Genomic DNA, 25,506 nt, shown 5'->3' with positions numbered 1-25,506 from the left:
GCATGAATCAGCTTCCCTGAATCCATTCACTACTAAAACATTTCACCAAATTCTAGCTTTAACATTGGATTCCCATTCCTCTCTCATGTCGCAGTGCCCACAGAGTCAGTGCTACAATGGAAGAACCTGTCCAAGGCGTTAGCTGTCTCTGTACTTGAAACAAGTTTTGACTAAGTCCCTGGTGCCCGGGCATTTGGAACTTCACCCAGCTGTGTTGCGTATGAATGCATGCTTATGCCCAGAACTTTGTCGGGATTACCTTTTCCTGCAGACGTTCAATAATAGCAGCTAGATTAGCCTCACGGTTTTCTTTAATTTGTTCCATTTTCAGGATCAGCTTTTCCTCCGCCATTTTGCTGAAGTTGTTGTTCTCCTCCAAAGCCTTCTGAAGGACTTCTCGCTCATGTTCCCTCTTCTCTGCCAATTGTTTCAGCACCTGGGCCTCCTGAGACTGGGGAAGAAAAACATATCCATTTTATAATCACCCAAAAGCAAACCTGGCAGAATAATGGTCCACTGATTTGAGAGAGCGGGTCCACCGATTTGAGGGTTCCAATGAACACTTGTTCTAGCCTTAAGCACTATTGTCAATTCAGTACTCATCTACATGGCTTTGAGTTTTCTACTGAATGTGGCTAGCTGAATTTTCAGCTGGGGATTTTTTGGACACACCGTCTTAGAAGACGCATTTAACCCTCATTGAGGAGTTTTTGTTTTGTTTTGTTTTTTAGAATAAAACAAGCTAAGCATTGATGCTAAGCATTTATGCAACCGGGAATGCTATAATTAATCATTGGATAGCAGCGTCCATTGAAGCCTAAGGAAAATATGGGAGGATTGGGACAAGTTCACCTCTTTCCCCTGCTCCATTTTTCATCAGCTGTAGGCTAAGTCCTGAGCTTTTCAACTTTAGCCAATCAAATCTCCAAATGTACTTTCTCGTTTTATTCCACACGCACCTCTCCTCACTTGCCTGTTTTACTTTCATTACCCAAATTTTCTTTGGAGACGTGTGAACGGTGTAAAGGTAATGTCCACTTGGCCACAGAAAACAGAAAGTCCTTGTTCTGGCCCCCTCTTGAACATGCCAGGGTCACCTGGCTAATCTTTGAAACCCTGTGGTTACTTAGTGATTAGAGTAGAAACGCCAGAGGCAGTTGCACCCCACCTGGCATCCCCCCACATTTTGTGCACTGTAGTTTCCCTGCAGCATCAGGAGGCTGTATGACTCTGTACAGTGTATATTAACAATCACTGAAGTGGTTGATAAAAATGCAGAGGCCTGGTATCCACTCCCCAAAGTTCTGATTCTGTGGTTCTTTGGTTAAGACCCAGGTTAAGACCCATAGATAATATATGTATGTATGTAATATATAAAGTTTATTTATTTATTTTGAGAGAGAGAGAGAGGATGGGGAGAGAGGCAGAGCGAGAAGAAGAGAATCCCAGGCAGGCTCTGAACTGTCAGCATAGAGCCCCATGTGGGGCTTGAACTCATGAACCATGAAATCACGACCTGAGGTGAAATCAAGAGTTGGATGCTTAACTGACTGAGCCACCAGGCACGCCCAGGAATCTATGTTTGATAAGTATCCCCTGTGATTCTAATGCAGGCTATTCAGGGTACCTTTTGGAAAATGCACTGGCATGGCCTCTGGTGTCAGGCCTGTGTTGGTGACCTGGATGTGCTATTTAACTTCTTCCCACATTCATTGTTTCTTTCACAGTATGCAGCTAAGAGAAGTCTTACTCAATGCTGAACTATCCAGGTTGAAGACTAAATTATTACACGGGCATTGTTCCTGGGTAATTCCTTAGGACTGGCTGGTGCTCTGAGGTGAGTCTTTGCAGGAGTAACTGTAACTCTGAACACCTAAACAATGGCAGCTTAAAAATGTGTTTCATGGCTTGTCAAATATTGATTAATTAATGTTAATGTTAAAAGCATTAATAGGAAAACATTTAGTTGATAGCCATCATGGGGTCTCACAGGCGAGATCTTGGTATGCATACAGTATGAGGCTTGACGGAGAAGAAACTTCTCTTCAGATAGGAAGGGGAAAATCAGACAGCCTTGGGACTCTTTGCTGCTATGTTTATCCTGAAGTTTATCAGGAATAGGTCTCGTGACTCATGGGAGATTAGAAAATTTGGGGAACTAGCCCCGCATCTTGTTATAGTCCCCAAATGGTTTCACTGACATCCTTAGGAGACTACATCACATACTTGCTTTGTTATAGCTTACGGTAAAACCCAATATGAAAAACAACGGGAAATGTTAACATGGAATAAATTCAAAATCAAACGGCACCTTTCTGGAAAAAACCTGAAAAAATATTTTCTAGCTGGTTCATCCTTCTGCCTCTAGGTGGGACTATTGGTAAAGCATCCTACATTGATTTGCTTCTTTACTGCTACTAGGACCACTGACTTCAACGTGAGAGACAGACTGACTAAAGGTGTGTGTGTGTGTGTGTGTGTGTGTGTAAAAGCTTCTCTCTGATGGACTTCATGGCAAGGGGCCATATGCCTGCCGTTCTTTACTATATCAGCTCACAGAGAAAGTTACCAAGGACGGTTATCAATGAGCAACTGAGTAATTTTTAATTTTCAGAGGCTCAAATTTACTGAGGCACTTTTAAAATTGTATTTTAACTTAACAGTTCATATTTGCATTCTTAATTTTCTTTTGTGAGAGACTTAAAGACAGGAGACAGCAGAGGAAGGGAATCAAGAAGGGAAACCCTGGGGACTAAAAGGGCAATATCGCAGCACATACCTTTTCAAATGTCTTGCCTTGGTGGGGCACATTTGGCTTGCGTGAACAAACACTCCCACTGGCCCCGTTACCAGTAATGGAGAGACAGGCCTATTGCTTTACTGGGCGCAGCATTTGGCTCTGTTTGAGGTGCCTCAATTAATGGCGTTAGTACTTTTGCAGCCATTGGGGCTAAATGAGATTACCCAGCACAGGTGTCAAGTGTATTTCTTTAGCACAATTAATGGGGTGAAACAGAAACAGAAGGCAGTACAGAGCGTTCTCACATGAGGCTGCTGATAGGTGACGGAGACCCGCCAAACTGGGCCAGCCCCCTTCGGGGCTGCTCATTTCTGTGGTGCCTTTTCCTATACTGAGGGAATGTTGCATCCACCCTCCTCTCCACTGATACATCTTTGGGACCTATTGATCATCTATGTTTCAAATTTTTAAAGCCACATCGATTACGGAAAGGATCCCACACTGAGAAGATACTTTTGGCACCCTATTTTGGTTTTTCCTCACAGGCACTCAACTCTTAGACAAACTCTTCTGTGGAGCTAATAGTCTCGGGGCCTTTACCTCAGTTCTTAAGGTCTCCACCGCTGAAGACAGCACTACTCCCTTTTCCTTCTTTCACACCCTAGCATCCAGATGTCACTGCCTACAACTTCTCTGACTTTATTCCTGGGGAGAGACTGATTCTCTCATCAATACACCTTTTAATCTCCCGGTCACAGCCTCAAGGAAGAAAACTGGTTATGCTTCAGTGAGCAAATAAGCATTTAGTTCAGAAAACTGCCCTGAAACATAACATGCGTGAGGATCCAGAATAAAAATATGTTTTAGACAAAAGTGGAAGCATTTCCCTTCATTTTGGTAAACGTTCTCACCACATGGTTGAAGAGGTGATTTTATTTTCTTCCTCGCTTGGGCAGATTAGCAGAAAAGAATCTTGACTGGGAGGCTTAAAAGGTAGGATTTGCTGAAAGCTGTTAAAAATAAATTGTTTAAGGGCAAAGGATCTGACCACGGAGGACCATCTCTGAATGGCATGTACCTAACATAGAAGGTCACTGAAATACTGAAATGGAAAATTAGGGCATGATAACGATCAGCTGATACAATGCAAATGTCAAGACAAACTATTTATAGAGCTAAGACATCCAACATGACATTCTGGGAGACCAGGGAACCTTCTCCACCTTGCTATTGTAATAATGGAGGCGCAGAATTGGTGCCCACTTTTTCTAAGCATACACTGAACTCAGCATCACCGAAATGATTACATGAGAGGTACGTGAAGGGAAAAATAATGAGACAGGGACAAGAGTTATTGTACATTTAGGAACACTTTAACATTTTCCAGAGAGGTTCATTACCATGCCTTATATTACTGAGTATAAGAGTTTAATTACTATACAAATGAAATGGAAGATAAATTTGAGTTAAGTGATATATAAAACTCAATTTTATTTTATGTACTCTTATGAGATTTAAGACTATATTTTAGTTAGTACTAGTGTTCCATTTCTTTCTGGAGTGAACACATTTCTAACCCTTTATTTTATTGTCCCCTTTCATCATCTGGATATATTACTTGCCACTAACTAGAACCATTTATCAGACACTAGATCTCTGAGTACCTAAATATCTTTAAAGGATGTGTCTCTAATAATTGGCTTTACTGTTAACAGTGAAAAACCATTAGCAACCCAGTTAGAGTCATAAATAATGTCTTGTTAAAATATGATAATTGAGGGTCACCTGGATGGCTCCGTCGTTAAGCATCTGACTGTTGATTTCGACTTAGGGCATGATCTCACAGTTGGTGAGATCGAGCCCTGAGTGGAGCTCAGCATTGGCAGCACAGAGCCTGCTTGGTATTTTCTCTTCCCCCACCCCCCCTTCTCTGCCCCTTCCCTGCTTGTGCTCTCTCTCAAAATAAACAAACATTAAAAAATATGATAATTGAGTATAATTGTGCAAAACAAAAGTGTGCAATATTCACTGTGTGTTGAAGTGAGAAGCATAATAAAACATTTTAAATGGTTAAAACCCAAGCCCTTTAGAATGAGCTCTTCTGCTAAAGCCTGGAATGCGTTTACTGTGGTTAACTCCTAGGAAAAGAACCATGGGGGTGCTCTTCCCTGAGGGACAACACATGACACATGTGAGGGTTCTGTGGACCAAGTGTCACATCCTCCAAGGAGCAGATGCCTCCCGAATGTTGAATCACAAATAAGCCAGCACTTGAGTTTATAATCGTTGCTGTACAAACCACCCCCTCTTTTCCTGGATGTGACAGTAATTACCATCTATAATGTGAGATGCCAACAAACAAGAAAGTTAAGTCTATCAGGTTTGGTGACTAATCATGGCCCAGTTTACACCATTTTATTTAAAAAAAAAAAAAAAGCAATGCAGGGGTGCCTGGGTGGCTCAGTGGGTTAAGTGTCCAACTTCAGCTCATGTCATGATGTAATTAATGGCTTTGTGAGTCTCAGCCCCACATTAGGCTCCATGCTGACAGTGCAGAGCCTGCTTGGGATTCTCTCTCTCCCACCCCGACCCTCCCCTACTTGCATGCTCTCTCTCTCTCAAAAAAAAAAAAAAAAAAAAAAAAAAAGCAATGCATCTTTCTTTCAGAGGTTCAGGGACTTTGCAGTTGATTGTACCAATATCGTCAGTGTGTCAATTATCTCACTGAACTGTGAGTACTGTTTGTGTAGTACTCTTCTTAATTCAATCTGTTTTAGGGTGACATTTTATTAATGTCATTAAAATTCTTAAATTGCCATCTTTTTTTCATAATACTTATTTTTTTCAAGCCACTGTTAGTTGGGCAGACCTATTTATATACCTGTCACCTGTCAAACTGTTTCTCCTTTGTAACTTGATAAACAATATTTTATAACATTTAAAAATGTTCAAGAAATGTATGGTAACATTTCAGTATCTTTTTTAGCAAGAAACCTCTTTTCTCTATATGATTCTGAGTTTGCTGGACTATAGTTTCTGCAGGCAGGAACCAGCTGTGTTTTGCATAATAATAGCTGGTTGTCTCTCACAGTACTTGCCTGTGGCTTCATGTAGGATAGGTCTTTTAATTCTCATTGACCCATGGTCAATAACTCCATGACCCAGGTCCTATCATTAGGCTCATTTTATAGATGGGTAAAATAAAACATAGATGGACAGGTTAGTCACTTGTCCAAGGTCACACAGCTATTATGTGATAGAGCCAGATTTTGATGATGGGTATTGCCTTAAGCATGTTCTTAACCACTGTGCTTTAAAGATGCTCTTAGAAACTATTGCTTGGCTTAGATGACCATGTAATTTATTGTCCAAACTGGGCACTTATGACATTGAAATGATAATGATGATATCAAAAAAAGGAATAAACAGGAGTTGTCCTGGGCCAATTGGGAAGTGGTTAGCTTAGGTCTGCTGTTACTTGCTAAATGTTTGTTGAATGAATAAATGGCGGGCTGGCTGGCTGGCCGACTAAAGTCTTTATATTGCTTCACCCTTGTGGGCCAGTTGTGGTATGGAAATTTTGATTTCAAAATGTGAGCTACAAGTGGACCTCACGATATAATATATAGTCTCATGGAGGTGAAAGCTGAGTCCCAGAGATAATCAAAGAGAGCAGAAAAAGCAGGAAAAAGGGCTATTTCTTGTATAACAAATTTCTTCTACCAGCAAATCAAAGGGGCATTAATTCTGGCTCAAAGAAGCCCGAGGGAGGGTTGTCCAACCCAGTAACCAGATGGTCAGTGCTGCGATAGTGGCAACAGATGGAGTGAGGGACTGGGGACACTGCCAAAACATTTGTCACACAGTGAGTCTGGGCCCACGTGGAAATGACTCCGTGGCAGTCCTCCAGCTGTAAACCCAGAAGGACTCACACAGGCAACACAGCCTGGGTCGCGGGTTCTCAGATGTGCTCCCTAAGCTCCCAGAAGCAGGCCTTTCAATGGTACCAACGGAGGCGAGAGAAGCTCACAAACTTTTTTATGTTTTAAAAGCCTATCAGAAATGTTATTTTGCTTGTATGGCTATGTCTATTTTTACATTTACTTTGAGTTAGAATTAAGTTAATTTAGTGAGAATATGCTTATTTTTATGATAATAAAAATATTAACTGGCACTTATAGATTCCTTTGACTGTAACCACGACAAAGGAATTTATTAATACTATTTAATGTATTCATACTATTATACTATTATTATACTACTATTAATATTAATAGTATGTTTGATAGGCAGAATCTTTAGAAACTTGTAACTTTGAGAAAGGAAATGGATCCAGGGCAAAATGTTGCTGATCACCGGGCTCGGCTGAACATCTATTATTAGGAACTATTTTAAAAAATAGTAAAGTTGAAATTGAATAATTATCTGGTATCAATTTGAAAAAGTAAAGGCCTAAAATTCCTCCACGGTTCCCTAAAATTTTTCTGGTCTGATCATCTGTCTCTGTGCTGTCCAACTCAGTAGCTACTAGTTACCTATGGCTCTTTCACGTTTCTTTTTACTTTTAAAAACGCAACTGCTAGAAAAACTGAAAATGCATATGTGCTCACATTGTATTTCTATCGGGCAGCACTATTCTATATAGCTGCAGACATTTATTTTTTATCCATGTTGGCAGGGCTACAAGCTAACCGATTGTACGGTTATGAGCTAAATAGTTACTATAATTGTTATACTAACACTAAACGTTTACAGATAAAATTGTGGACATCTGCAATTTTGCTTATCTAAATTCTATTTCCCCTTCTCTGGATGAGAACATCTCAATTTGCTTTTAGGGGTCTATACGTCCACATTTCTCTGCAGAGATCTTACCTATTCGGGGAGCGCCTGGATGGCTCAGCCGGTTATGCTTCCAACTCTTGATTTAGATTCAGGTCTTGATTTCATGTTTCCCAGTTCATGAGATGGAGCCCTGTGACTGGCTCTGAGTTGACAGCATGAAGCCTTCTTGGGATTCTCTCTCTCTCTCTCTCTCTCTCTCTGCCCCTCTCCCATGCATTCTCTCTCTCTCTCTTTCTCTCTCTCTCTCTCTCTCCCTCTCTCTCTCTCTCTCAAAATAAATAAATACACATAAAAAAAGAACTATTGAGGGGCGCCTGGGTGGCTCAGTCGGTTAAGCATCTGCTTCGGCTCAGGTCATGATCCCGTGGTTCATGGGTTCAAGCCCCACATTGGGCTCTGGGCTGACAGCTCAGAGCCTGGAGACTGCTTCAGATTCTGTCTCCTTTCTCTCTCTACCCCTCCCCCACTTGTGCTCTGTCTCTCTCAAAAATAAACATTAAAAAAAAAAAAAGAACTATTGGGAAGGAAAAGCCCTCTCTCTGCAGGAGTTGCTAATTTGTGAGGAAAAGAAATGGGGACTGATGGTTGAAAACTAAACTTTCTTGGTATTGAAACCAATTAGATGCAGCAAGAGACAGATGACAGATATAAAAAGAAGGTTTTCTGACCTTATTGCTTGATCTGGATCCAGCTGTTTTTGAAGCTGTAACCATTCCTAGACTTTTTAGTCACATACCCACTTTGTATTCTAGCTAGTTGAATTGAGTTTTGGTTACATGCATGTCCTCACTAAGGTAATCACTGAGATATATGCACTGGCTGGAGGCTCTTTGACGAGAACTAACAGTTCTTCTAATGAGCACTTATTAAGTCAGCACAACCCAACAGAATAAAATCAATTAATGATTTTTGTAAGTTGGCACTTTCTGTTAATTATAGTTTCTTCTAATTAAAACCCTACTACAAGGACATAATCTATACAATGATTTTTGCCTTGAAAATTTTAACGAGTAATACCAGACATGTGAAGGAATACTGATTTTAAGGGTTTCAAAAAACATTTTTCCTAGTGTCATAATGTTAGATAATATTTGTAAATGTCTTTTAGCCATGTGGCTGGTTTCTAGTTCCATTCACTTATATAAACGTGTAATTGTTGATAATTTATCATTGCCAGGGTGTAGGAATTTTACTGGAATCAGTCATTAGCTAACTCAGGGAGTTTTGTGAGAACAGCGAGTTAATTTTGATAATCTCTGTGTCGTTCTTTTCCTTTTAATAATATCCTTCAAATCAAATACATTACCTTAGAAACACCAGCAGCCTTCTGAACCATGATCTCAAAGTTTCAGTTGCAGCTCAGTCACTGACTTCCTATTCTAATCAGGTCACGGCATCTCTATGTGGCAACCTAAGATCTGTACCTGGTGCCCATTACCTCTAAGAGGACTTGAGCTGCTTTGATGCAACCCACTGTCACTGCTGGAGTTACTTACTTAGAGCTGTTGGCAGCAAAGTCTTGATGGATCGTAAATGCAAGTTAAGTTAGCTTTACTATGAGAAGAAAGCTCTAAGTAACAACATTTGTTAAAGCAACTTCCAGTACACAGATTTGAGTTAGTAGCTCAGTTTCCTCCTTTTAAAATCCACCTCTATGACAACAGTAATTGACCAACTACAATAAATATACATGTAAAGAAATACTTGTCAGATGCTTGGAGAACCTCACTCTTCAGTGAAAACTGAAAATGTGATTAGGATGTTTTCTGACACAGGAAGATTTTTCAACTACAAAGGTCAGAACAGAACGTAATTTTTAGTTCAGAAAATGTAATCTGAGGACTTCTAATCTTTGGCTCTTTCTTCCTGATCTGAAGATACACATACTGTATCTGTTATTTGTACATACACATACATGTGTTTGGTTTTGTCCCGCTTTGACTGTTAGAGAATTCAGTTTTTAGGAGAAAGACTATCTTTGTTTTCTTTGTAACTATCCAACATAGAGGTGTTGGATGTATTGGCTAACTTTTTATAGGCAATATATTAATAAAGTTATACATTATTATAAATGCGGACTGTCCATTCAAATAAGACTATGCATGGAGCATATTTTTAGTGACTACATGCTTCTAAAAAGAAATGATGATAAAGTCAGTGGAAAATACAATGTAGGAATGAATTTCCTAAAAATAATTCCATTTGGGTTGATTAAGAGCATCTTGATGGGATGAACTCTAATAATCACATGGTACACATGTGTTTAGACATAACTTCTATCTTTATGTGCAGAGTCCTTGGGATTTCTGAGTGCCCCTTCATTTTTAGTACCTTTGGCTTCTTGGTCACCTGATTGTGAAAAATTGGAGATTTGGAAAAAGAAAAGTGCTCTAATACAAAGAAAGGCTAATGGAAAAAAGGGAAAAAGATGCCATCAAGGTTTGGAACTGAGTAGAGGAGGATACTAATAGATCCCGGAGAAGGTCCTGATCTTAGAAGCACAAACTTTAAGGGCAGGAAGTGAGGCCTTTAGGAGGACAAGGTCAAGCTCGGGGCCCCTATTCCTGGGTGAACAGCATCTGGGAAGAAATATTTCACAAGATCTGGTGGTCTATAGTTTCAAGGAAAACCATGTGTTCCAGTGGGGAAAGGACACAGACCCTGAGAAGGAGGAATCACCACTCCTGCACCCCTCCCCACCTCCAAACACTGGAGTAAAGTTACTTAAGGCTGTGCTTTCTCAGTTATGCACCGTGTACTACAGCAGGGAGATTTTATGATAAGGGATCCAGGAGAGGGAGAAAGGCACTTTTAGTGTCTAAGGGCTTTGGCTTTAACTAGCCTAAAAGCAGCAATGTTTACTTGAACTAGCCTGGCTCTGTGTCTGTTGAAGACCTACACGTGCTGGGGATGTTGCAGGTGTAGAGGTGGTTGTCTCCTGGAACCTCTGCCAGCATGTGTGTGCGTGGAGGGGGAGTGTGTGGAGAGGAGATGGAGGGAGGGAGGGAAAAGAGGAGGGAAGGGAAGAAAATGAGTAAAGACAGAATTTAAAAATGTATGGAAAAGTTACCTTTCTTCTTTCCTCTGCAGCCTCCAGTTTTTTCTGGATCTCCTCCAGAGACAGGTCTTTCTTCTTTGGAGAAGCTAAAGTTCGTGGGGCTTCTGAGATAGGAGATGGTGGTTTTAGGATCAGCTCAAAAGCCTGGCCAGAGGCACGTTTGTTGATTTGCTTCACTTCCATATCTGAGAAATGAATTATTTGAGAATGTTAACATACATACAGAGTGTGAAGCATGTGTTTATTTAAGTAATTTGAATTCAGGCAATTGAAAGTAGCATTCTTATTCTGGCAAATAGCAAAATGCTGCATGGGATTATTTGCTCTACATTGTTCTGAACACATTAGACTTCTTTCATCAGTATAAGGACAGATATATTTTAACAGAATAAATATTTAGTGTTGAGAAATTCAACAACGTCCATAGGGAGTTGAATAATGGTAGGCATACTTAGGAAAAAAATAGCCTGAATTGATTTTAAGCTAAACTTTATTTTTCTCTTGAATAAACATGAACTTCACATGAAAATAAAGAGGTACAGATTTAGATTTATTTTTTGAAAATTACCATGGCTGGAGCATTTTTCAGGCTAAATGATGAAGAAAAAGGTTAACAAAGATTTATTGGAAATTTGAAATTCTCTAGGACGCAGTGCACGAACAATGTTGAATTACCTATTTAGCTTCTAAAACTCAACTTATACATAACTTCTGACTTTCTACTTCCCCCGGCTTCAATCCCTAAAGCTGCAGAAATTGTCATTGTCACTGTCTTTCCTGTCTTACTGGTGCACTTCGTGTAACCTCTGGTTTAGCACAATTAACCACACTGTGTTCTGCTTACTGATTATTTGTATATTGTACGTATGTCTCTTCTTCCAGGCTTTAAGTTCCTCCAAGGACAGGGCTGTTCTGTACTTATCTTTGGAGCCTCTGTGACAACACGTAGAGAGATATTAGAATCTTAGAATAAACATGGCTGGATTACTGGTCACTGGTGTCCAGCAGAGTAAGAATCTCCCTGGTTTATTTGTTGGCTCAATGAACTTACACAAAGCAGACACTGGGCTTGCGTTCTAATGAAAGTTTTGGTTGGCAACTGAAACCTTTTCACATGAAGGACATCTCCTTATGAAATTGCTAATTGTTATGGTGATGATTGCATTTATGACACGTGTGCTGTGATAGAATAACTTTGGGAGGAAAAAGCCCGAGTCCTAGAACAGGCTGTAAAGGCACAGAAGGGGTTAACTGCTACAGATGCCTTCAGCTTATCTTCAGTGTATGTTTCCACATATGGAAAAGAAAAACGATCAGTCCACAGGTAGTAAAATATACCTCAGCTCCATCTGCTACACACATAACGGTATCAAACCATTTGATTAAATTGACTGAACTAAGTGAGGATGATATTGTTTGGTCGTGATAGCTACTATTTTTGAGTGCTTACCAGAGGTCAGGCTTGGCGCCTAAGCATCTGACTTGAATTTGACCACTTAAACCCTACAACAACTGCGGGAGGAAAATACTAGAGACAAGTAAACCTCAGAAAAATCAAAGTAACTTGCCTGAGGTCAGGCAGATAGTGGCAGAGCCAGGAGGAAAACCGCACTAAATAGAATGAATTTGGATAAATCAAACTGAAAATGTTGCGCTACAAATGAAGTTCGTAGTCATGCCAATGCTTTAGGCTTTTCTTTTAAAATTCTCGTTATCTGGGGCCTTAGTCCTAGGTCACATTTATCATGGAAACTTGTCAGCTTGTGGACATGCATGCACAAAATACGCACACTTTATGAAGACAGTGATAAGGGGAAAACGGTGGTGGTTGTTGATTTTTACTCTTGAAGTTTCCTTAGTATAAAGCATTTTCTTGCAAATTATGATCTGGCCTCACTAAAGCTCAGCATATTATATTATTTGCAAAGAAAAGCTTTGAACATGCTGTGGGTGTTGCTATGCTGCTAACAATCTAGTCATGTGTCTTAAGAGACATTAATGTGCTGGTGTTAGCATCAAATTCAAACTGTTTCAGGGGCGTCTGGCTGACTGAGTTAGTGCAGCGTGTGACCCTTGATCTCCAGGTTGTGAGTTTGAGCCCCATGTTGGGGGTAGAGTTTACTTAAAAAAAAAAAGCCCCTCAAGCTGTTTCAAGCAATAGGCAATCAATGAGACCTAATAGCTAGACACAACAAGTCAATAGTGAGATCTACAAAATATCGATTTAATTATACCAGGAGCTGTGAGAGAGAAACAAAGGTATCTAAGCTTTTCCAAATGATCTTGTTAGCAGGAGCATTTCTGTTGCAGGGAACTCACCATCGTAGGTGTAGATGTTGATGTTGCGAGGTTCCGGGTAAAAGCAAGAGCAGATCAGTGACAGCATGGACAGTTCCTTCATTTTTTCCTTGTAGGCTACAACGAGAGGCTCAAGATTAGTGTCTTTCATTTCCTGAATTGCCTCTTAATGCTTCTTTTAACCCAAATAATATTACAGCCTCCTGCAGAATGAATATTGCCAGGGACCCCGCTCTGCAAAAATAAAGACTGAAATGGGACTTTCAAGTGTGTATTCCTTATTCCAGAGGGCACAAATTACATGTTATAGCAGGTTAACTATAAAGTGAGAGAAAGGAAGTTAGAGAAAGAAAGGAAAGTAGAAGGAATTGAGATCCAGCAGGACAGGGAGGAGAGACAGAAAAGCCATGGAAGAAGCAAAAACAGACAAAGTTAGCAGAGAGATAGGTCTGTTCTAGCACAAATGTAGGCAGGTCTACTGTATATACAAGTATGACTCAGGAGGTGTCCTTTGCTGCTTCGGCCTCAGTGGCCATGTATTCAGCTGGGGATAGGCAGAGAACCCATCAGGAGGGTTATTAAGCAGATACATCCTCCAAGGACCCGTGTTGCTGCTTTCTCTTCATCCCCAAGTGCACTTTCTTGTAGCAACTTCTTTCCACACACACCATAAACCTAGATCTGAGATCTGATGAGGCTCCCCTTTCCTCTGTATAACCCAGCTTGGGCACCCACCTTGCCAAGCAGGCGCAGTAATTCAGCGAGTGATTCCCTTCCTCCTTCCCTCCCAGGATGAACCACAACCAGATGGGGATAAGGAGGTGGGGACTTCTCACTATTGTTGATTATCAATAAGTTAAGAAAATGAAAGAAAAATGAAGGTATACTGTGCACTAACTTGTGAAAATGTATAAACAAAGGGCGATGGTCTAACATGTTGAGTCTCATAAGGTAACATTCACCTCGTGGGAGGGGCTTCTGATCATTACAGCAACCCAAGGGAAGGCGAGTACCTTGGGGAGATGGGAATTCCCAGAAGGTTAATTTGGGCATTATTGACAAGTACATCTTTTGTTGGCTAAGAGGAAAGAGATTCAACACCCAGATGCTTTAGAACTACAGAATGTTACATTAGAAGGGTCCTAAAAGATCATTTAGCGAACTGTCCGCCCACCCCATCAACAATTTTGCAAATAACACTGGCCCACAGAGGATAAAGTCATATGTGGCCTCCAGATAAAAATGCAGGAAATTGATCAATGTCAAGTTTGCCAAGATGCCTTTTTCGACCTCTCTTTTTGGGAGGAGATTCAATGTGCCAAGAGGGCTGCAAATATTTGCACATCTTTGAACCATATGCAAAGATCAAATATTGTCATACTGTGTATATGGTTCAACCTACCACATCCAGAGGGTCTCTTTAAGAGAATTTCCCTCCTTATTTAGCTGATTTCCTTTAAAATAAGCAACACAATTTGCCCTTTGCCATAACAGTCCTGACACCCACTCTGAGAGACTTTATCAGATGCCTTTGGAATTTTAGAAGGCAAAAACTATATTTCTTCATCTTTTTTGTCTATCTAGTTAATGAAATTATGTCACTTATGAAGGTCCAAGCAGTCTTTACATGGATGCTCAGTGTACCTCACAGTTTCTTTTGGATAGAAACATTTGATGATTTAATACACTCAATTCCATGAAGAATAAAACCCAAACCAGCAAGTTTTTATAGGCTGTGCCTTTTTGTAAGATAAAGCAATATGGCATTGAGAGTAATTTGCAAAATTAAGCTCATATTAGGAGCATATGTTAAAGATACCAACTTTATTAGGGAGGGCCAACCCAAGAATAAAAATAAAATAAAAGATTTTCCTTCTCATAAAGTAGTAACTGATTAAAGCTATAGGAGAATAGGAATTCCCACTGAAAAAAAATACTCCTCAATTCTGTCTTCAGTTTCTTGTGAACAAAATTCAATAATTTTCAGTAAAGCCACTGCTCTGTTAAGCTTGATAATTTAATAAAGGCAGGGGATATAAAAGTTGTCAGGGGCTAATACTTTAAAGCCCTATGTGTAATGTATGATAACCATGATTGATAAAAAGTTTTCTTCTTTCCTCTGCTACATGGTCTGGGGACAAAACCCCATTGACCTTTGTGGGTGATTACTTAAGAGATTCTTTACATAAGTTCTTTTATTTTGAGAGAGACAGAGAGAGTGAGCAGGGGAGGGCCAGAGACAGAAGGAAAGAGAATCCCAAACAGGCTCTGTGCTGAGCCTGATGTGAGGCTCAGTCTCATGAACCCAGAGATCATGACCTGAGCCAAAATCAAGAGTGGGATGCTTAGCAGACTGAGCCACCCAGGCGCCCCTTTACATTGTATTTATTGCTGGTTTGGATTTATTCTTTACTCTACATGGCATGAACCTACCCAGTAGCAGCCATTGCATAGATTCTCACTCATATAGTTGCTCTGAATCCTAGGGAGCTGCTTAAAACCAGTTGCAGCCACAACCCAAACAACTCTTGACTGTTGCTCTGCAGTAAAGGCAGAAGTTTCCTCTTCACTGGGTGCAGTTTCCCAAACTTTCCCCCAGGTGGCATTGCCCTTCCTAATCCTCTCCTCTCATCTAAATTCTTGCCAAAATTTCAATCCCAATTCAGATCTTCCCTCCCAGCGTTTCCCTCGCTTGGGGGGGGGGGGGGTGCTACCCACATTGATCTCCTATTGCCTTTAGTTGGCTGTACTTGATTATATACCGTTTTACGTGATTCTATATTGTCTAGGGTCATTCATTACTATTTTTTGATGTGTAATTTTTGTTTATAGAACTATAGGTTCTTAGAGGCCAAATGCTACATTTTACTTATCTATGAAAAATTTCACAGCACAGGTCTGGATGGAACAGAAAGCAATTGTTTAAAAAAAAAAGAAAGTTATTGTTTTTATTTTTTAAAAAATGTTTATTTATTTTTGAGAGACACAGTTATATTTTTTAACTAGAACGTCAGAATATCATGAATTTTAAACAGGTTACTTAAAAGAAATTTAAGCTCAAGCATCAGGTTTGAGTCCACTCTTAGGAATATTTTTTTGTGGGGAAGTTTGAGAGGCACGGAGATGAAAATGAGTGAGTTAGCTGGAAGTCCTGGTTGAAGCCATTAAAAATCTCTTCTTTCACTCTTAGAATTTGGCCATCACAATGATCTTAGCAATAGGGAGCCATTGAACATTTTGAAAGGGAGGGTGACCTGATGAAAGCCTCTTACTAGATTTATCTAGCCATTTTATACAGGAAAGATCTGTTACCAAGGGATACACTTAAGACACAACTGAATGAAGTTCAGCAGGAAATGTGGCGTGGCTTAAGAAAACAGTAGGAAATGGCAACGGAAAAAGAAAGGGAAGATCCAAGAGACTTTAGGAAAGAAGAATGGACAGTAAATAATAACTGTATTTGGAACCAAGGGTAGAGGGAAGACAGCAAGAAATCCTTGTGGTTGGGTGGTCAGGGAAGCTTTCCAAGTGTCACTAAAACTGAGCCCAGTAAAATGAGTTGGCCTAGCAGAATATAGAGTGTGGGTTGAAATATATGTAATTTGGATAACCGTCTTTTACCAACAATGAAAAATCCCAAGCAAATGCGAAGGCTATTAGAAATGTGCTAATAACATTTCACTATTGATATTTCATACTTTAAACTGATAGGTCCGTTCACCAGTGTTTGGAACTCGGCATATATTAATTTTTCACTACATCCCAACACGAAGTAGAATTGTAAGCATGTTTGTAAGGATGTGGGAGGCAACAGGTAATTCCATATAATTTTTCTCATAGTTGGTCGCATTTGCTATTAACTATTAATGTGTGCAAGTTTGCGCATTTGTCTAGTGAATTCATTTAAAATGTAACCCATATGATGTATAACGGTTCTATTGCAATATCCATGTGACCTAATGATTTTTGAACATTGTTTTCCATTCTTCCAAATGGCTACAAGGAACTGTGAATAATGGTAAAAGCTGCTGTTTATTGAGCACAAACAATATATCAGGCTCTGGGCTAAGATATTTGCATGAATTTTCTCATTCAATCATCTGAATAATGCTATGAGAAGGTATTATAATTAGGCTAGACTTACAGATGAAAGAAAAAGATGCAGAGAAGTGGAGTAACTTGCCCAACATCCAACTGATCATAAAGCGTGGAGTTCAGTTTGAATGTAGGTCTGTCTGACTCTATGTGTCCTGCTTTTAATGCTCTTTACTTCCTCCAACAATTTGTTCAGATGCATTACACACACCTTGGCCATCTACAAATTGTGCTTAACAAGAAAATGATGTATATTACTACTACCCACTTTTAAAATAAAGAATCCAAGATCTTTTTCTCTTCCCATTTTTCTTTGGCATTTATTCTTTAATTCCCACGTGTGACTTATTGACTCCATGACTATAAATTCAGGATAGAGATTTACAGAAAGAAAATGTAACTTTTTCTCACTTGTGTGTTTTGCTTGGATAGTAAATATTGGTGCAGAGATGGCTAGAAAACTCAGGAACAGTTTCTCAAAAGGATCACTGAGTGTATATATTCTTATACGACTGAATATATCTTTAACATTCATATCACAGCTAATGAGGCAAGTGGACCAAGTGGTAGTTACCCAGGTATTTTAAGGAAAAAGCTCCTTTGAATCAGTTATTGAATATTTTTTTAAATATAATTTATTGTCAAGATAGCTAACATACAGTGTATATAGTGTGCTCTTGGCTTTGGGAGTAGATTCCCATGATTCAGTTATTGAATATTTTAAGAGTGATTTATTTTGGCAGACGACTACCAAGTTTTCTCTATTTTTTTCTTTTTCCTTTGTGTATGTGTGTATGTGAATCTGAAGAGTATTTTTTCCTTTGAGGAACAAAAAGCATCAAGGAGAACAATATGATCAATACTAGAGATTTCATGGTCAGATTAGATCTTGGATTAGATTAGATTAAAGCAGCAGAGAGGTTATGTTTATTTAGTAAAATATGAAATAGACAAATGCACATATATAATTATTTCCCTACTCTTTTAAATATATAGTCTTTACATAGATCAGAATCAGTAATCTTCCAGCTCTGTTTCTGGTACCTTTCTTTTCCAGGTCATAAATTAAACTCTTCATCCTCCTTTTAACTTGATTTTGACCATATCGTGTGTGTGTGTGTGTGTGTGTGTGTGTGTGTGTATTGCATTTGGTAGTTCGATTGCTTTGGGATCCTAGAGACTGAGGTCAGATTATTTTTTAAAAGTCAAATCTGTCATCCCATTTAGAAATACTTTTGGGAACTCTACCACTGTGATTTGCTTCTTGAAAGATGAAACAGACTAAAAGGATTTTATTTAAAACACTTGTATAGTACATTAGCTTGAATTTGGACCTTAAAAAAAGGTTGATGAATATGGTTGATGAAAATGTAATTTAAGATTCAACATTTAAATGAAAAAATAAATCTTACATTTTTGAAGATCTATTTTAACATCCCAGAAGATCACTGATATGAGATAATGTTCTAGATATTTCTGCTATGATGATGTAATGCTAATTGGCTTAGTACAGAAATGGATTCAGTCTATATTCATTCTACCCACCTCTCCCCCACCCCCCAAATTATGGCTTCCTAAGATATAATGACCAAGGAGGGTTTGAAAGATTAATGTTTGATCAGCTGATACAGCATACTTTTTCTGCAGGAATAGGTATCAAATCAAATTAGGGGACATTTAAGGTCAAAGCTGTACAACCCATCACTGGGCTGTACAGAAACATAGGAGGTTCTTAAATTTCAATTCAGTTGATTCTTGGCAAAAAAATTGTGACAAGGAAAAGAAATTGGATGACATGAATCAGTCCTTGTAATCAAGACTGTAATAAGAGCAGTAAATTGTACCAATCTGAGACCTTACCTTACCCTCATTCCAGTTACAGCTCTGGCTGAGTTTAATAAGAATCCTACTTATCGTGCAGGGTTTGGTCCTTTTTTTTTTCTCTCTCTAATGAAAGAAATTCTTATAGTCCTACATGGAGATAAAACTACACTGGTTTATAGGAGTAATGAAAGCACTTTATTCTGTTTATATTTCAAGACTTTCTTACCAAGCTAATTTTGAGTACTAAAGGATATATTTTTTAAGCCCTCAACATGGCCAGGTTATATGAATAAGCTTAAAATGATAGCTCGATTGATTGGCACTTAAATGACAGAAAGCCATCTCAGACACTCAGGAGAGTTGGTCCATCTGGCTAAGTACAGTTCTCACATAGGAATGACTCTTCCCTGCCCTGTAGTCTCCTGAGCCGGATGCAGCTGTCATTTGAGGCTGCCATGACCTGAATTGTGTCTCCATAATTGCTTAATGTGGCACCTAAGTAGTTTAAATCACTCCCCATTACTTCTTAATATTTTTGGTGGAAGACTAGAAAAACATTTTCATTCATTTCTAATTCAGCAAAGATCACAGTGCCTACGCAGACTAATTATTGCATTTGTGGGCTCAATTTCTAGAATAAAAAATGTTTTGGTTATCAATGATAAGGATGTTGGCTTCCTTCTTCACTTTGTTGTAATGTGTGACCTTTCTCCAGAAAAAGAAGTTCTTGCTTCTATTTCATATGGATTTAGAATGAAGTCCATGACTTGTGTCTTTGCATTGAATAAAGTGGTACAAAACTACAAATACAGTAAATTACTTATTATGTTCTCAGTGAAAGCAAGAACTTTCAGAAATGGAAAAATGCAAATCTGTTATCACAACTGCAAAAAATAAAACCTGTCTTATAAGATTCAGATGACTTTACCTCTGTTAATGGGCCAGTTGGCTTTCCCCTTGAATGGACCAGTGGTTTACATAACTGAGGACACAGAAAATGAATTCAAAGGAAATCCTATATATCAGTCACAAGACGGGGTTGTTCATCTTCATATATTGGAATACGTTAATTTATATAAAACACCGTATGAAAACACAGTAGGATTAAGCAGAGACTCAACAGCAATTTGTGTGACAAGCCCTATAAATTAATCTTGATTTAATTCTTCTCTCAGTCTGAAAACTTGCTAAAAGATGAAAGCGTATTTCTTGAAGAGTTTCTATGTAAACTTGTACTTTCTTGGAATAGCGTGAAGTTTCTCTGCATTTGAAAAGCTCCCTATTGCTGTTTTATTTCTGAGTATGTCTTACAAAATACATAGTACTTAGAATAGTTACCAGCATCAACTGAGAATAAAAGTTATTTTAGCTTGGTGTTATTGCCACATGATATTTCTTAAGGTTTCGCTGGATAGAATCCTTATCTGGATAGTATACAATCTATACTTCATACTAGTATTCCTAAATGTTTTCGTAGGAAATGAATGGCACATAAATAACTAACAGAAAGTAACCATTTCAGGCAAAGTCCACAAAAATCTCATGTAGGAAGAGCAGTCGTTTTGCTTGCTTCCAAAAATGTAATGAGAATTCCAGGGTCTCATTTAATGAAATTTTGTAAAATGCACAGTATGTGCATCAGGTTTAGAACTACCTGATATTAAAAAAAATTATTATAGTGATATTATTCTTGGGTGCCTCTGGGAATTTGTGAGAGTAACAGAGCCTTTGAGATGAAAACGAAGCATCTTAATGTTACAGTTTCCACATCCTGATGATCTTCAGTACCCGTTTTCAAGGCAGCCAAATAGCATGGAAGAAACCGTTCAGGTTAATCTAGCTGTGTGATGAAAATGGCTTTTTCATTTTGGAAATTAAATGCTACTTCCTCAAGCTCTGCCATGTAAAGACTCACTTTCTGAAATAGGATTCATCAGATTGTATACTAGAACTTGAATTAGTAATAATTTTCTGCAGGGCATGTAAAGCAACATACAAAGCAAGTACATAGGTGTCTGAAGCCTCTGCAATGAACAGTCAGTTTGTGTCACCACTGCTACAAACAGGATTAAAATGTAAAAGACAACTTAGTCTAATGCAATTGGAGTCACCAGCCACAGAATTTTAGAACTGGAAGGAAGCCTTGAAATCATTTTCATTTTTGTTTGTTTTTGAGGGAGGGAGGGAGGGGGAGAGAGAGGGAGAGAGAGAGAGAGAGAGAGAGAGAGAGAGAGAGAAAACATAACTGAAGGGCAGAGAAAGAGGGAGAGAGAATTCCAAGCAGGCTCCATGTCAGTACAGAGCCTGATGCAGGGATTGATCTCACAACTGTTAAGCTCATGGCCTGAGCAAATATCAAGAGTTGGATGCTTAACTGACTGAGCCACCACGTGCTCCTAAATCATTTAATGTTATTCTCATTTTATAGGTGAAGAAACCAGATCTAATAACCTTTATTTCTTTGAAGGTCCCCTGTGGGGGTGAGAGATGGTGGGGCGATGTTGGTGGCAGGGACAGAATGGAAAACAGAGGTGGGAAAGGGGTGTCATAAATGGAAGTGATGGTAGACTTTACAAAAAAATAAGTGTCTTTCTTTAAAAAGCATTTATTTTGCATTGTAGCAGTTCCTAGTTCTCCCCTCTAACCCCTGCCCCTCACCCCAGACTTGGGAAATCTTTAATCCCCTCTTTCAGAGCACTTGGGAACAGCCCTTCAAAGATGGCCACACAATTTAGCTTCTCTTGGGAAGCAAATTTCACTTCATGTGAAGACGACAGCCTCAGGTACGGACACAAAGTTCTTGGGATGTATGGTACTTGTCGCAATAGGTGTACTGTTATTACTTCTGGAGTTCCTTCCAGTTACAAAATTGTCAGGAACAATGGATTGTCCTTTTACTCTAAAAAATTATGAAATGGATTGAGACTCTTTCAAGTGAAACTATGATCTTGTGTAGTGACACAAGTCTGAACTAATCCCATGTGAGAGCTAGGAAAATAAGCATTGACATGGTGACTGCATCACAGGGCCTTTACGATCTTCTTAGAACTTCAGGTTTTTTAAGACCTTGAGCAAGTCCTTTAAGCAATTTGGACCTTTTCCGCATCTACAATTAATAGCTCCAAGCTCTGGAATTTTTGGATTCTACGAATTTAGCAAATTTTGTCTTTAAATAGAGTAACTTTCTCATTACATACAGATTCATCTTTTTTTTTTTTTGCATTTTCTGCAGTAAGCATTTTCTGTACTGATGTTTTTTAAACAGATTATTTTAAGGTATTACATTTTAAAGAAAAGGAAAACTTACTCTTGATATTTCTACTTTGCAAAATTTTTCCTTTTTTCAAATTTTGGCATTTCATAATAAATATTTATATTACATAAAATAGTATAACATAGAACATGCTTCATAAAGTAATTCATGTTTTAAGTTTCAAATTGTCAAACCATTAGGGAAAATTTAACGTTTCCACATGCTACATGTAAGATTTAGTTTGGCTTTCAATATGTATAACATTAGCCAGAATAAATGGTGCACACAAGGTAAACTTTTTGGATAACAGCTAGAACTCCTTTTGAATTCGTAACACTCATCTTAAGATGTGAAGAAGATTACATGTTGCTATACTGATTGAATGAGATTGGAATAACTTATGCATTGTATTTATTTATGGCAGAAAATACCACATGATTTGGTGATAAATACTAAAAAACTGAAGGTGAAAAGGGAATCAAGTGTTTGGTCTGTATAGACAAATGTGGATTGGATTTTGGCATAAGTTGCTGATGTTATTTTGAAAATCACAACGTGGTCATACGTAATATGCAAAGGCATCATGTTGATTTTATTCGATGGTTTATTTTCTATAGACTTATTCTGCCTGAACATTATTCATAAAAGAGTAGACTTGTGGTTGGGAATGTTGCTCACATCTTCAAAACACTTGCCAAGTAATAATACAGCAGGACAGATCTGTGTCCTAGGATGTGGTGCCAATTCAGAACTGTCTCCAACAGTTGTGACTCATGCAATTCCGTAAGGCTGGGTTTGTACATTCCTAAAAACAGAAGTGAATCAAGCGTAATGGTTTCCATCTCTACGGCCTTTGAGTTTCTTCTTTCAAAGACAATCATTCTCCTGTCTTGTTTCACACAGGTTGGCCCTTATTTGCCTATTTGTTTGCTGCTAATTATTTCTTACCAACTATATTTAAATTTTTTTGAGGATGAGGGAAGGTGTCTCATTTAATGTTTTCTGTATTCCACCTCCCCCCCCCCCCCACCATGTAGGAGTACATACAGCTGTTAGAAGGTGGGCTGTAAACACTTATCATTTAACGTTTTCTGTATTTCCCCCCACATGTAGGAGTACGTATAGCTGTTAGAAGGTGGGCTGTAAACACTTATCATTTAATGTTTTCTGTATTTCCCCCCACATGTAGGAGTACATATAACTGTTAGAAGATGGGCTGTAAACACTTATCCATGGGTTGCTGAGCAGGGTGGGGCTGTTCATCAGCTGCAAAAGATACTTGAATCAGTCAGTGGCCCAGCTGGTTTTCCCATTGAAACCAGGTATAGAGTGGGAGTTAAGAGCCCAGATGTTAGAGCCACATTGAGCTCAACTGTTCTCCCCACTAAATACATTAGCTTCATTTTCTGCTACAGACTGGTGTTTCTGCATACTTGAAGTTGGTTGCTTCTCTCCCTACAGCCCTAGCTACAGCTATGTGGATAGTTTCAAAATGGCACTAGTGAGAGGTACAACCATAATTGTGTAGTTTCCTGGCAGAATTTAAGAAAGCTCCACCACCTTTATCCTTCACAATAGCAGGTAATCAACTCTCTCTATTCAAGGAGAAAAAGAGGTCAATGTTTCCTCTACATTTATATGCTGTGTTGCTTCCCCCCACCTCCCCCATGGGAAGAATATGAATAGGAGCTGAAGACTTATGCTCTAGCTCAGGATCTTTTCAACCTTAGACAATTTATTAAACCTGAACAGAAGTTTATTTATCCACAAAATGGAGACAGGATATTTTTGTGAGGATTGAATTAGGTATGTGTTAAGAAACTGAAATGCTGTACTGATATGATATTGTTAGTGAAGATGAGTCTTCCGCAAATTAATCTTTATTCTTTGAGTGACCTTTTGAAGCTTTACTGGGCTTGGCTATAGGGAGATGTTGTGGATCCTTATTTGGTACAATTCTGCCAGCTTCTCTTAGTTCATTCTTATGTCATTGAGTCAACGAACACAGAGGTCCTACGATGTCCAGGAGAGACACAGTGGTTAACCAAGTGAACTCTGGGATTGGACTGATTTGTCTTAAATCCTGACCCACCACCTATTGGCTGTGTGTGACTTTTTCTCTCTCCCTTTCTCACCTGTGGAAATGGGAATGATAATACCCTTTGTAAAGTGTTCGGCATAGTCACAGAAACTGACAAAGTATTCAATGCATGTTAGACAACAGTAGTATTATTATTGTCAGCCACAGAGGTGATTACAGGGGAGACAAAGTGAGTGAAACATAATTGTGTACTAAAAAACAGCCCTCAATATAGTTCGACCTAAGACAAAGAAGTGTCTGCAGGAAAACAAAGTAAGAACAGCTCATGATGAGGAAGCCAGAGTGCAGTGAAGTGAGCGCTAGATTTGAAACCTAGATCTGCCCTGAATGTTTGCACTACAGAGCAAGTCACTTAACTTCCTTGGCTTCTGCTTTCCTTCCTTGTCAGGTGGGGATAATGAAACCTGTTTGAGGGTTGCCATAAAAATTGAGGAAAAAGAGCACAGGGAGGACATGTGACGCGTGGGTGGCTCATGCATGGTAAGGGAACAATAAATGACAAGGTAGATGATAGCAGAAGGTGCTATTTGGTGATAAATGGCCATATACTAGGAGACAGGAAATCTGTTCAAAGAGTTCACCGGAAGGAAAGATCAAGAAAAGCTGGACTGGAGGTTGACTTGAGAAACCTACTGTTACTTGTTTCAAGGAGTACAAATCCTTTCCCAGAAGCAATTCTGAGAAATCCTACTTGACTTCTTAGCTGACTACCCTATATATTACATATTCCCCACTCACTTCTAAAATTTATCAGAAGTGATAAAACATGCAGTTTTCTGGATAGAAAAACTTCAGGGTTATTCGTTATTTGTTGTTTATTTTTCATGAGCGACATCTTCCCTTTGTATTTAGATGGGTGAGCTTTCATTTGGCCAGGCAGGCAGGGCACAAAGTCCAGTGTTCTCCTCAAGTTACACTTTTCTGCATTTCTTCTCTAGGATATGTTGTAACATATACTGCAATTTGTGACCAATACAGACTGCAACTGGGAATACCATTTTAAGGTTTCATTTTAAGAAAAATTTCAAAATTTGAAATCTAATTCTTTCAAAGCTCCCTAATTCAGTATTTCTTCCACTTGGAAAAAAATTTCATCCTAAATATTGAGTTTTGTTTTCTTTTATTTGTTCTACTACAAAACTTTTTTCTTTTTTTCCAAGCCAAGTTTTTGGTTGATAGGAGAGGCGCAGTTCTTTTCTCTTCACCTTGTGTTTTGGCTAGGTATTTCAGAACCTAGCTAGAATTTTTTTTTTTTTTTTTAATGAGGAAATGCCTACATTTTCTTTAAAACT

The 25,506-nt window shown here is 38.8% G+C and overlaps 1 protein-coding gene across 1 annotated transcript in view; it reads right to left on the bottom strand.

Moving 5' to 3' along the window:
- STMN2 (stathmin 2) overlaps positions 1–25,506 on the bottom strand; it is a 45,772-nt gene that overhangs the window by 7,146 nt on the left and 13,120 nt on the right. Inside the window, exons 2-4 of the mRNA XM_060610773.2 lie at positions 12,963–13,058; positions 10,656–10,828; positions 260–451 (exon numbers count right to left, since the gene is read on the bottom strand). Coding sequence (XP_060466756.1) covers positions 260–451; positions 10,656–10,828; positions 12,963–13,058 — 461 coding nt within the window. The remainder of the gene's footprint in view (positions 1–259; positions 452–10,655; positions 10,829–12,962; positions 13,059–25,506) is intronic.

This window comes from Panthera onca, chromosome F2, assembly GCF_046562875.1.
Source record: "Panthera onca isolate mPanOnc1 chromosome F2, mPanOnc1 haplotype 2, whole genome shotgun sequence".
In the NCBI taxonomy this organism is placed as follows: domain Eukaryota; kingdom Metazoa; phylum Chordata; class Mammalia; order Carnivora; family Felidae; genus Panthera; species Panthera onca.
Note: the sequence above shows the minus strand (reverse complement) of the source record. Positions and strands in the feature narration are given on the sequence as shown.